This window comes from Ctenopharyngodon idella, chromosome 15 (assembly GCF_019924925.1).
Source record: "Ctenopharyngodon idella isolate HZGC_01 chromosome 15, HZGC01, whole genome shotgun sequence".
NCBI classification, from domain to species: Eukaryota; Metazoa; Chordata; class Actinopteri; order Cypriniformes; family Xenocyprididae; genus Ctenopharyngodon; species Ctenopharyngodon idella.
In genome coordinates this window covers 4,009,745-4,023,221 of record NC_067234.1, presented here as the reverse complement: position 1 = coordinate 4,023,221, position 13,477 = coordinate 4,009,745, and the positions used below count along the sequence as shown (strand labels likewise).

General features: G+C 37.2%; 1 protein-coding gene across 2 annotated transcripts; it reads right to left on the bottom strand.

Moving 5' to 3' along the window:
* Positions 1-328: 328 nt before the first annotated feature.
* Positions 329-13,340, bottom strand: LOC127496303 (sialoadhesin-like). Of its 2 annotated transcripts, none has more exons than XM_051864183.1 (10): positions 13,151-13,340; positions 7,831-7,868; positions 7,583-7,623; positions 6,000-6,383; positions 5,628-5,915; positions 5,237-5,530; positions 4,659-4,770; positions 1,506-1,574; positions 1,296-1,314; positions 329-1,173 (listed from the first exon to the last, which is right to left on the bottom strand). In XM_051864183.1, exons 3-10 carry the CDS (start codon positions 7,617-7,619, stop codon positions 1,111-1,113), a joined length of 1,266 nt encoding a protein of 421 aa, XP_051720143.1. In that variant the 5' UTR covers positions 7,620-7,623; positions 7,831-7,868; positions 13,151-13,340; the 3' UTR covers positions 329-1,110. The 2 variants fall into 2 exon arrangements, with proteins under 2 accessions (XP_051720143.1, XP_051720144.1); XM_051864184.1 differs by having other exon boundaries at positions 7,831-7,871; positions 13,151-13,337.
* Between the last annotated feature and the right edge of the window lie 137 nt (positions 13,341-13,477).

Genomic DNA, 13,477 nt, shown 5'->3' with positions numbered 1-13,477 from the left:
CTGGGTTTTCTGTTTCAGAATTAGAGGTATGTCAAATCCAAGAATGCAAGATAAGTCAAGCCCAATTCTGAAAGGGAGGTAACTTATACTCAGAGTCACTTACCATGGTCATTTACTCTGTGAATCTAACTTGGTCAGGGGCAGGTTTTCTTCGGTAAACCCAGAGTTTCTTTCAGTCTCCTCCCCCTTTTTAAAGCAATATTTAAATACTCATCCATTCACGCTGCGAAAATATTTTTCTTACTGAGTATTTTTATCTTATTTCAAGTACAAATATCTAAAAATTCTTAAATCAAGATGCCAAAAAAAAAAAAAAAAAAACGCTCAATTGAGGTGGATACAAATACATTTATTGCATTTCGTCTGTGCTCTGAGGCACAATTAAAATATTATATATGAAAAAAGACCAACAGTTTGTCAGCCAGTTTGTCAGGAAGTGACGATAAGGTTCTCTTTACCTCGCTGGATGAAAAACAGTGCTTTATCGCAAATGTTTTATGCAATATTCCAATTTTGCACATAAATTAAATTCCCAGGCTTTGGATGAAAACAAAAGATACAGGCAGATGAAGAAGATGAGGTGAGGCAAAACGGATCTAATACAGCTTAAACATTTGATAAGTAAATAAAACAAAAGCATGTTATCCGATAATGAGAAATAAAGAAAACAGTGTGCTAATACACATTCAACACTAGACAAAAAACTGAACTAACTAAGGGCAATATATACACAAGATAATGAACTGTATAAGAAACAGGTGTGAGATAATCAATGAACCAATGAATCACCATGACAACCAATGAAAATATACTGAGTAACCATTACAACAAAGGAAACACAGGAAATAATAAAGACAAACTAAAAGTCCTTGAACATGAAACTGAAAAAACAGCATGTGACACAGAACAGTTGTTTTCTTAATTAACCTGCCCAATAGATCTGAAATTCCAAAGAATGATGCATATAGTATAAAGGAAATTTAATTAAAGAATTATTGTTTGAAGTTATTATATCTTGATGCTACATAATATGCATGACAAATTCTATAATTATTAATTATTAAAAACCGTATTGAGCCCATTTTAGTTGTTTGATGTATAGCATTTTCATCAGATATTTTCATACATGTTGAGTTCGTCCATTTCAGCATACTCAGCTTCATAATCATTACTCTAAATGGAATATTTCAAGAGAAAACAGAGAGACAGACATCAATCAATAACATATTTCAGTAAGCATTTGTCATATGATCTACGTTTTCCATAGTGTAACACTGTGTAAATAATATACTCACATAGTAGGATTTTGGGTCACTGATGTGCATTGGGGAAAAAAAATACAAAAATGTTGTTGTTATTCCACTTAAATATCAAAAATATCTCTTTTTTTAAATAAATAAATAAAAAATAAAATAAAAAAAGAGAACAGAACAGAACATCTATTTATTAACTATGCATTAAAGTTATCGTGGGCTTTCAGAGACTCAAGTTCAAGTGTACTGTACCTCTTTGGTGATGGCATATGAGGTTTGGAGAAAGGTGCATTTCCTAACACCGTACATGCATTTTTTGACCTGTGAACAGATGTTATGTCAAACTTTGTTCATGAACCTTTTCATCTTTTTGTTTCTATATATTTTATTTTATTTCCTCTTTGATTTTACCTTCAGTTAAATGCTTTTCTGCTTGTACTAAAAGTGATAAACAACACTGCAGCATATCAATGTGACTTTTCAAAATGATCTAAAACTATTACATGATATCTTTTAAAAGAAGGTACAGAATTAAATACCATCTAATCTAAACTGAATGCATTAACATTATATTGTATCTAGATAAGCACTGTTTGCTGTATATCATCCAATGAACATCTAGCCAAATATGTCACGTTTTGAGTTCTGTTCATGTGTAGAGTTTGTTTTCAGTTTGATAATCGGATCTATGTTTTGCCCAGTTTATTTAGCCCTGTGTTTTCCTCAGTTCTTTGTCTGTCTTTGTTGGATATTGTTCTGTTAGAATTTTGCCTGTTTCAGTTTGCTGAGTATATTGCTATTTTGAGTTTTGTTTTATTAAAAGTATTGCTCACTTAGATCCTGACTTCTATTATCCTTGCCTGCAACCAACGCTGACAGAAAGACAGACCATAATCATGGATCTAGCAGAAGTGTATATTTGGCTGGCCGTGACCTGACTCACTACCTCATCAAGATCCTGATCGAAGGAGGCTACAATCTCACCATCACAGTAGTGTGTGAAGTCTATAAGTTTGTTCCTGAGAGGGTAACACTTTAGAATACTGATCCTTCATTAATGAATAACTACACAGAAACAAATAACTACAAAACTAGTAGTTACTGATTAGCTAATAGATTAGCTAATAACTACAAAAAAACAGTAGTTACTGATTAGCTAATAGATTAGCTAATAACTACAAAAAAACAGTAGTTACTGATTAGCTAATAGATTAGCTAATAACTACAAAAACAGTAGTTACTGATTAGCTAATAGTGAACTACCACATTCAACTGAGCACTATTATTTACTAATTCATTAATCAAAGTTTCTTGTTAGTTAATAGTAGTTACTAGAGTGTTAATAATGCATTACTCATTTGTTCCTGTGTAGTTATTCATTAATGAAGGATCAGTATTCTAAAGTGTTACCCATGAGGGAGAATTTCCTGAGTCTGTTACTGAGAGAGAATTTCCAGAGTTTTTGCCTGAGAGAGAATTTCCTGAGTCCGTTCCTGAGAGAGAATTTCCTGAGTCCGTTTTCTAAGTCTCGTCCCGTCATGGCCGCCATTCCAGAGTCTTGTCCCATTATGGCCGCCACGCCTGTGCCCCTAGGAGTATTGGTGGAGTATGAGGGGATGTCTTTGAGCCCAAAAATGGCTCCAGCCCGAGTCCACTCCAGTGTCAGCTCCAGCTCCTGAGTCTGCTCCAGTGTCGGCTCCAGCCACTGAGTCTGCTCCAGAGTCAGCTCCAGCCCCTGAGTCTGCTCCAGTGTTGGCTCCAGCCACTGAGTCTGCTGCTCCAGTGTCGGCTCCAGCCCCTGAGTCCGCTCCAGTGTTGGCTCCAGCCACTGAGTCTGCTGCTCCAGTGTCGGCTCCAGCCTCTGAGTCCACTCCAGAGTCCATCCTAGCCCAAGAGCCTGCTCTAGTCCATAAACTCCTAGCAAGAAAACTTTGGGGGGATGCCTTATGTATCTGGCCAGAGTGGACAGGCCTGTGCCACCCTGGCCCCCTGAGTTACCTGAGCCGCCCTGGCCACCTGAACTGCCAGCACTGCCCTGAAGGCTTCCTGTCCTGCTAAGCCACGTCCCCGTCAACCCCCAGAGCGCCCACCCTCCCAGCCCTGTGTTTTCCTCAGTTCTTTGTCTGTCTTTGTTAGATATCGTTGTGTTGTTCTGTTCGAATTTTGCGTGTTCCAGTTTCCTGAGTATATTGCTATTTTGAGTTTTGTTTTATTAAAAGTATTGCTGAGCTTAGATCCTGACTTCTATTATCTTTGCCTGCAACCAACGCTGACAGGTAACTGATATGGCAACTTATTAGATGTCATACTTTGTTCTCGGAATAACTAATTAGCATTTGCTAACAACACTGCTTGCTTACAAAAAAGTGTGAAGTCATAAACTTGTAAGATCCTGGAAATGGTAAGAGAAAGACAAGTCTTCGAATATCATCTTCATATAAACCGAACATATCAAATTCAGCTGTATTTTTAGTTAATGTACAGTGGTCCCAAAAGTGTTTTAAAAACTTGAACCACAATTAAAATTGTAATATATTTGCATTGTTTAACAAAATGTCAAAACAAGTGGCACTGATTCTCAAGAAATATAGCACACTTTTCAATCAAAACAATCAAAAGTTCAAAAACAAAGTTTGCTAGGTATATTAACACATGGTTTAAATTAATTGAAAAAGTTTGCTTTGAAAAAAGCTCTATATTACTTGTTTGAAAATGTTACATAGTTTGAACTAATGTAATGAAATGTAAACAGTTTTATATGTGACTTAAGTATTCAAAAACGTTTTGGGGCCACCATATATATGTGGTAATAATATGATGAATATACTACATAAAACTTCATCCATCTATGCAGAACAAATATTACCCTAAAGCAGAGTTTCCCAAAAAGGGGTTCGTGAGTTGATGTAAAGCTAATAAGTTAATCTAACATAAAATTGGAATAAATAAACTGAATTAAAACCGAAATCACAATATAGCTTAGAGTGATTATCAAATCAAAGGCTGTGATTTAATCAAATAAGTATAAAGTCTGTTATGTGTTTGTGAGTGAACCATGAAACGGTGGTCATTCGCAGGTCATGACACTGGTGTTTTAATAATTATTATTAGCAGTAGTACTTTTATTATGACTATCATTATTATACTCAATTTGACTGGGTTTCTAACACCAGTGTGAATGTAATGTGGACTGAGACAATATCACAACTAAAAAGAGGTTTCAATCCACTTTAAAGTACAAAGTCAATGCAACTTATATCTGTTTACCTGTATGTCATCAGCCATTAACCAACATCAGAAACCCATGAGCATGCAAATGTGTTGTTAAATTACTGAAATATTCACTTAAAATTAACTAGGGCTGACAAAAAGGTTTGGCCTAAAGTAACATATCCAAAGAGTTACCTTTGTCGCTTCTTGTAAATGATGACTCCAGCAATTATGCAAGTCAGGAGGAACACAAGTGAAGGTGCCAGGATATACAGACCAATAGTCTTCATGCCAATAAGCAATGGATCTGCCTCATTATGGAAAGGGGATAAAATAATTGATCATTATTATAAGCACAACTGAAAGACAAGGCAATGATGTAAGTATGAGCTACAGGGGGAAAAAGGCACATGCTTCTATTCTATTTTGGATTGGATGCACAAGCTTAACACTGTGTCTACAACATGCCGCAACAGCTTGAGGCTGTCTACACTGGACGTGACAAAGCGAATGTTCCAAATTTATTTGTCCTTTATGTCAGAAGGACCACTTGGAGTACATCCAAAATAGAACATAGATCAGTTTACTGTTTGGGATTTGTCATGTCACATCAAATCGCGTCCATTGTAGACAGTATTACTGATTATAATGGATTCTATTGCCTTTTGTCGCATTGCTCATGTCTAATGTAGACAGGGTGTAAGTAAAACAATATGAATGATGAGACTTGGAGAGATCACACATCATACAAGATGCTAAAAAAAATCACTCACATTGCACATGTAAAACAACAGAAGCCGTAATGTCTTTTCCAGAAAATTTTACGGTGCAAATCAGTTTCTTCTCATGGTCGTCTTTTGAACCCAGAAAGGTTATGTTGGAATAGGTGACCCGATCTAAACTGGAAAGCGTTTTGCTCCATGTTGAGACCCTCATGTTCTTATAGTTCCATGTGATGGTTGGAGTCTCTTTCTGGCAGGAATGATAGACGGAACAAATGAAGTTCTTTGCGACGCCCTCTGTGAAATCTGCCAGTTCAGGCTCAATTGTTATTTTTTGATGAACACCTGAAATTAAACTGAGATCTTGTAATAGGTCCAAATGTGACTTTAAAGTGAACTTATATGTAATATCACAAAGCAGTTCATATTTGTGTTTACTCACATTTGGCACTTTTGTCTTTTGTAGCTGTCACTGTTATGCCACCGTGATGTGTTACAGAACACTCAATAGTTGAAATTTCTGTCTCTATAACGCCTGTGCGTGTCAGAGTGATATTCCACAGGCCGTCTTTAATGTGCTCATTGACTAATTTATCAGTTCCTTCTGGACCTTTCAGAATGATGCTTGGTTTGCTGTATGGACATGTGTGGAAAGTTGAACATGTCATTGTAATAGTCTCACCCATCCTTTCACCTCCATAAATACTGATGCTGGGTTGTTGTGGACTTGCTACAAAGATGTCACAATTAGTCAACACACTTTCATAACTATATAAGAAGTCAAGCAAATTTGATGAACAAAGTATTTACATACCATCAACTAGAATTGTGGAGGTGACATCATAAAATGCATAGGTGCGCCATCCAATGTTTTCAGGGTCAATCCATGCATACAATTTCTCTTCATTATGGGACTTTTCCAGATTTGTGATCAGCAGACTGCAATCTCCGTTTGATGGGTTTCCATATAAAAACGTTTTTCCTCTAAACATCTCAATCACATCGTCTGCATGCAGAGGATCATAAACTAAAGGATAACCTTTAGAGACCCACTGATACCACACAACTCTACGTGGGTTTTCAGGTGGGTATGATGAGTAAGAGAAAGAACATGGTATAACCAGACAGGAACCCTGTAGGCCTCGTATGTCTTTTGGCATTTTCACTTCCCATGCTGAAGTATCAAACAGCAGAACAGCTGTGGGACAAAAGTTGGTGTCATTAAAGGCTGTGTGTTCATCTAAGCTGGCATTTTTAGCATTTCATTTCACTAATATTATTTATTTTAGTAAAGGATATTATAGTACACTAAACTTAGTAGTTGTCAGTAGAGTGTCAGTAGATTCAGCTTATTGTGACTGCTGTACACATTTAGTGTAAAGATGTATTGCTGGTGTTATATGATTTTTAAATCTCATTGTTAATTTGGTCTTTGGATAAAAAGAGATAAGTTAAATGTGAAAGTTACTGACTCTCTAAATTTGACATTGAGAAGGACAAATAGACTGTTTATGTTTTTTTTTTTAATGGATTCACACTATGAATTCAATAAAATGATCTATAAGAAGATACACAATTGGGAGGTTTTTTTATTTTATTTTATTTTTTTTTCTTATGATCACTTCTTAATTCTTGTGCTGTATTGAAAACCTTATAACACTCGTGGTGTTCTTGGTCAAAAATTACCGGCCTGCAATAAATTGCTTATAAATATCTCGTTATGCTGCCTTATTACCAAATATTGGATTCAATCTCTTTGTCAACTTGTTTTCTTTCATTTAGGACAGGTTTTGTATTTATTTTTGGAACTAATCGACTGTAGGCCGTATTTATCAGAGCTTATGTACCTCAGCTTTTGAGTAAAAAAAAAAAAAAAAAGCATTATTTGTGGATAATCTTCAACAAAATATGGGGGAAAAAAAATCTGCACTGTTTATCACACTAGTGTGCTTTAATATTTAACCAGGAAGTTGGTTTTGAAATGCCTTACTTGCTACTGCTGTGCCACTGAAGACTTTAAATTTCACATGTCTTTTTTAAAACTTGAGCGGCCCAACCAGACATTGGTGGGCGGAGCTAGTGTAAATAGCCTTTGCCAACAAGGGACGCAATTTTCACTTAGTGTAAATAGACACTCCATTATGGGCCATCCTGAATAAAACATGAATGCCCCTGTTAGTGTGAATCAGACATAGGCTATAATTTGTTTTTGACTGTAAAGTTTTCCCTGTGTGCTTAAGATTTTGGGAATGTGGTATTTGATTGTGCTAATTAGCCTAACCTGGAAAAAGCCTCAATTTATGTACATTTCTGTTCAATTATGTTAATAAATTCAAACATTTATTGTGACAGTACATAAACAAAAAAATCCCTAAAAGAGAAAAACAGACACTGTACCTTGGAAAAGTAGATGAAGTAAAAGCTGTGCTTTCATGTTCCTGGATCATTACATAAACGAAAAACAAAGTTAAATGTTAATAATGGTTAAAATTAATGAATTTCCAGCATTCTGTCCAGCATCGCTCAAATCTGTTTTACCACTTATATTTCAGTATTTCAAATAATTTTTTTTCTCTGTTTTCTCTCCCCTCAGTCTTTTTGTAAAGCACTTTTGGATGTAACATACTTTCATTTTTCATTCTTACCTTCTCAGTAGGCCTCTGTAGAGAACTGGAAAAATAACCTACTTCCAAGAAGACAAAAATAAAGAATAAGAGAAGTGAAACACAGGAAAGGGGGTGTTTTCATAAAGCTCAGCACTTTTGTTGCAGTAAGTCTCATGCCCACAAAGATAAAAAAAAAATTTCTTTGGTCTTAAGTGTTAAAGCTCTTCACATGTATGCACTTATATAGTTACAGCCTTCAAATATAGCATTTCCTGACAAGAAACACCACCATTTTTGATGCTGACAAGAGGGTCTGTTTTACGTCGTTTAAAATACACAAGTGGTAACTTAAAAAACAAAGTAGAAAACAGGATTATACATGTTTCTTTTCACAATCATTGTTACAAAGATTATTATTTCTGAGAGCATTTGGTTTAATCAGAATCAGTGATGAATCAAAGTATGAATTAACTACTGTGGTTGACCTTTGACCTCTAATGGGACTCTAAAGAATTGACTGGTTCCTCTCCCTGGCAGTCTGTAGTACCCTGCTCTATTCCAATGAATTGTAAATGCTCACTGACAAACTTTGGTTATCTTTTTCAAACATATGATTTAGATGGTGATATTTCTATAGCGTTTGTTTATTAACAAGTGAGAACATAGTTGGATTAATACGGAGCCCCTAAAGGGACCTTTGCAAAAATAAAAAATATATACAGACTTATCTCATGCTCATGAGAAACTATTGCGTGCGCTTGAGAAATGTTCGCGTGGTTCACGAGTTACAATTTCCGTTTTATGTATACTGTCAAACATCCTTTGTGCGTCACTGCCAGTTTACTATGAAGAAAATGAGAGTATGAATGCGCATGAATTAATAAAGATTTATTTGCTCTAAATTTTGCTTTAGTTAGGGCATATATCACAGCCGTATGCTTTAAAGCATTCTCTGTGAGGGCTCAGAAACCACGCCGTGAAATGGCTGATACAGTAAAAAGTGCTCAGAATTTGGCTTTCATTAGGGAAATGCATCATATTTCAAGGCCTTATGTCCACTTTAACGAATTTAACTCTGTTGCATCCAAAAAACCACAACACAAAATGGGCTCAGTGTGTATTGTCATGTGCCAAGTTTAATGGTTTGTGAAAAAACATTGGCACAGTAAAAATTATAAAAATTTGGATTTCATTAGGGCAGTATATTTATTTTGTCCCATATGTAAATTATTGGAACAGTAAAATGTTCTGAAGTTTCTTATTTCACAAGATCAAAACCCCCTTTAGTAAAGCACTTTGTCTGATTTAACGCATCCTTTACAGGTGGCAGAGAAATGCTTATTTACTTCATTCAATTCTAACAGTGCTTATTTCGAGCAGAGCCAGAGATAAGGACTGTAGATATAAAGGGAGACTGACGCTTCAAAGAAATTACAAAAGAATAAGTAGCAATTCATTCTCGCATTAGACGAACTGCTCTAACAAAATACAATTTTTTTATCAGCCCAATGCACAATGCACTTTTCTTATCTTGCTCAAAAAAAAAAAAAAAAAAAAAAAAATTCAACAATTTTACTCTCCTCATTAAATCCCAAGCAAAGCGTGCTGGGACTTTCAGATACATCAACATCAAAAATCATCATCAACATCAAAAATCATTATGTAAGCGTATATGGTTCATATTTGCTTACATAATTTAATCTAAGTTGCTATCAAAATTATTCAACCCCTGGAGACTTTTTTTTTTTTTTTTTAAATTGCATTTATAACAGTTTAGTGACAAATTAAAAGTGATAATGTCAATAATGTAATGCTCAAGTCCAACAACGGAGAATGCATGCTGAGTTGAGTATTAAAATAAAGGTGCTTTACGGTCTAATATATCATTGTCACAGTCTGTTTTGTTCATTTTCAGTTATCATTTCACATGTCACATGCCGTCCTTTGTTTGTAATTTCCGCCACTCCTTGGTTGCCATGATCGCTTCCTTATGAGCTCATTCTGTTCAGCTGTGTTGCTCGTTATCTTGTGTTCCTAAATAAGTTCATTCTTTTCAGTCAATCCTTGTCTGTTCACCGTCTTAGTTAGTGTGTGTTGCTGCCTGATCGTCTGTTTGCTGGAAATACCATTAAACCTGTCATTTTGGGTTTATTATCTTTGTCTGTGTCTGCATTCCTGCAACCACCGTGACAGATGAACGGACCGCCCAATGAATGGGCAAAGTTCATCACTGTGGCCCAGGAAAGCCATGATTTTTTCTTTTGTTAAGAACTTTTGTGTTTTGGCCAGCCACAACATTCTGGAGGATGAAGCCCTTAACCGTTAAATGCATGAATGTTTCGCCAATCATTCTTACATATTCGGATCTTTAGCGACCCGGATCTATATCTAACACGGATGGATCTCTAACTGCCGCGATAATATAAAACTCCCCTAATATTAGAACAACCATTACAGAAGAAAAAAATAAAGCATATTTTTTTTACATTTTGGAGCTTGAAAGGGCTCATTTTGAGCAGATGTTTTATGCCATCATCACTGTCCTCGTCAGAGCTCATTTCCCAGTACATTCAGCAAATGATAGTTTTGAGAATATAATTTTTTTTTTTTTTTTTTTTTTTTTACAAAAAATGAATAGGAAAAAAGGCATTCTTTTAAAATTTTATGATTTTTTTTTTTTTTTATATTCTTTATAAATAATTGATTGAGGAATACTAAGAACATTGATGGAGATGGAACACAACATCGGCCTGGAGCCGAAGCACCACGGTGAGTTTGACCAAGGGTGTGAGCTGACATCACCGTCCATTGCTGTGGGAATCCTCGTGGAGTTCAAGGGGATGAAAGCGAGGCCTGCCCACCCTCCCACCTCTAAGAGCGAGCACCAGCAGGACTTATTGGACAGTTTAATTGAGTGTGGTGAGATTAATTCCCTATATCCCTGGAACTTATCTGAACCTGTATCTGAATCTTCTTCATCAGTCCTGTTATCCCCACCCAGCCTCCCTCTCCCTCCGCCTCTACTAACTCAAGGGCTCCTACCGCCGTCTGGCATTCGGCATTGCTGAGCTCTGGGTCACTTCCACCTGGCCACTCCTACCCGCATCACCACAATGGATGCTACCTCCTTCTGTCCTGCCCTGGTCCTCTCGTCCACCATCTGTCTGCCTGCCCCTTGTACCAGCCCATTGCCACGTCATCCTCCCAAGCCGCCTCCATCTTCCCTCTATGGCATGAGGCTACACCTTCTTGGGCGGCCAAGGTGAAGCAAGCTTGACAGGTGGCCAGGGAGGTGCAGGCTGGACAGATGGCCAGTGTGATGCAGGCAGTGCAAGTGGCCAAGGCGGAGCAGGCTGGGCAGGTGGCCAGGGCGGAGCAAGCTTGACAGGCAGCCAGGGCGGAGCAGACTGGGCAGGCGGCCAGGTTGGAGCAGATTGGGCAGGTAAGCGGTGCAGTTGGAGATCACCATGGCAGAGCAGATGACCACCACAGCTGGGCAGACCAGGCTGTACATCCCCATGGTGGAGCGGATGACCACCACAGCAAATCATATATATACCCCCACAGTTCAGAAACAACCTCTGTGGTCAGATCAGGGCTGGAGGCTTTGGATTGGCGATCCTGACTGTTGGCGACTCAGGTATGGCAGCGCTGATGGCTGGGGGTTCTGGGGTGGTGGCCATGACAGCTGGAGACTCTGGCGTGACGACCATGACAGGACAAGACTCTGGAATAGTGGCTATGTTGGGACGAGACTCTGGAATGGCGGCCATGACGGGATGAGACTCTGGAATGGCAGCCATGATGGAATGAGACTCTGGAATGGCGGCCATGTAGGGACGAGACTCTGGAATGACGGTCATGACAGCTGGGGACTGCTGTGGACCAAACTCCAGGGCCCCTTCCCAAAAATGTTTAGGCAACGAGTACTCCTCCACTTCGTCCAAGTCCAAATACTGTCCCAGGGTCCAGCTGGGACCTCCTCCTGGCATCATCCAGCCTACTCCAGAAACACTCTATTAGCATGACCTCATCCAAGGGAGCAAGGTGGTAGTAAACTAAAAACTCCTCCACATAGTCCTCAATGGGATGGCCATTTTGAGAAATGGAGCAGAGAATATTTTTTTCATACCTTAATTGGTGAGTAAGTGGTGCTTGTTACCCTCTTGCCCTATCAAGTTACAGGCTAAGTATGACATTGCAGGCTGTAAATTAAAGTGGTGCTTGTTACCCTCTTGTTTCATGTAGTTACAGGGTAAGTGTGACATTGCGGGCTGTAAATTAAAGTAGTGCTTGTTACCCTTTTGTTTCATGTAGTTACAGGGCAAGTGTGACATTGTGGGCTGTAAATTAAAGTGGTGCTTGTTACCCTATTGTTCCATGTAGTTACAGGGCAAGCACAATAAAAAATACAAACACAATCTGATATTACTGATTCTGTAAACAACTTAATTCAAAACAGATTTACAACACTTCTTATTCATTTATTCATTTTTTTTAAATCAACTTTTAATTTCAAATACTAAAGTCCTGACAGAAAGTAGCATGTTTTATCCCTTCATTTTCTTATTGGTTAAAATGAATGGAAAATATTTCATATCTTTCCATGCTTGCTCAGTGGCTATAGTTCATGATAGGCTATAGTTAAAAAGTTTGTGAACATTTTAAATAAAAAAGGAAAAAGTGTCATTCAAAATAAATAAATAAAATCTGTCATACAGTGCTATTGTGCCAGCATGATGCATCGCCCCCCACATTAATAATAAATGTGCGCATATTGTGAATTCATTTAATAAACTTAGTAACCTAGCTTTCTTGGTAGCCTTTAGTAAATTAACTTCTCTAAGAAAATGATTCATAAAACTGGAATTCTTGACAACTCGTTTAGGCAGTTCAGAGTCTATTCTTTTATTTGGGAGACATTTATCGTGCACTTTCGAATTTTCATACAGTTTAAATTCACCGACAGCTATATTATCACACAAATGGTTTGATTAAGTTGTCACAGGTGTTTCATGTTTCTTTGTTCTGTCTAATAAAGCCCTGTGTTTCTTTCAGTTCATTGTTAGTTCTATGTTGTGTTTATTTGGTTGTACTTTTCTTGTTCCTATTCTTGCTTGTTATGTGAAGATTTGAGTTTGATTTAAAATAAAGACTGCTGCACTTATTTCTGCTGCAACCAACCGTGATATTTGTAAGATTTTGGGAATGTGGTATTTGATTGCACTAATTAGCCTAACCTGGAAAAAGCCTCAATTTATGTGCATTTCTGTTCAGTTATATTATTAATTTCATATATACATTTATTGTGACAGAACATAACCAAAACATGCCTAAAAGAGAAAAACAGACACTGTACCTTGGAAAAGTAAATGCAGTAAAAGCTGTCATTCCTTGGTCAATACAAAAACAAAATCCAAAGTTAAATGTTAATAATGGTTAAAATGAATGAATTTCCATCATTTTGTCCAGCATCATCGCATAACTCTAGTTTACCACTGATAAAGCACTTTAACATGTAACATACTTTCATTTTTCATTCTTACCTTGAATAGTCCTCTGTAGAGGAAGAAAAAGGAAAAGGAAAAGGAAAAGGAAAAGGGTGTTTTCATAAAGTTTAGCACATTTGTTGCTGTAAGGCTCACGCCAACCAAGATGAAAGGTATCTCCTTGGTCTTATCAAGGT

Excerpts from the sequence above, each read along its gene's own strand:
- LOC127496303 (XM_051864183.1), bottom strand. The coding sequence starts at position 7,619 with ATGAAAGCACAGCTTTTACTTCATCTACTTTTCCAAG. Across the intron at positions 6,384-7,582 it reads ACTTCATCTACTTTTCCAAG|CTGTTCTGCTGTTTGATACT; the intron begins GTACAGTGTCTG and ends TTTGTCCCACAG. Across the intron at positions 1,575-4,658 it reads ATTTACAAGAAGCGACAAAG|GTCAAAAAATGCATGTACGG; the intron begins GTAACTCTTTGG and ends ATCTGTTCACAG.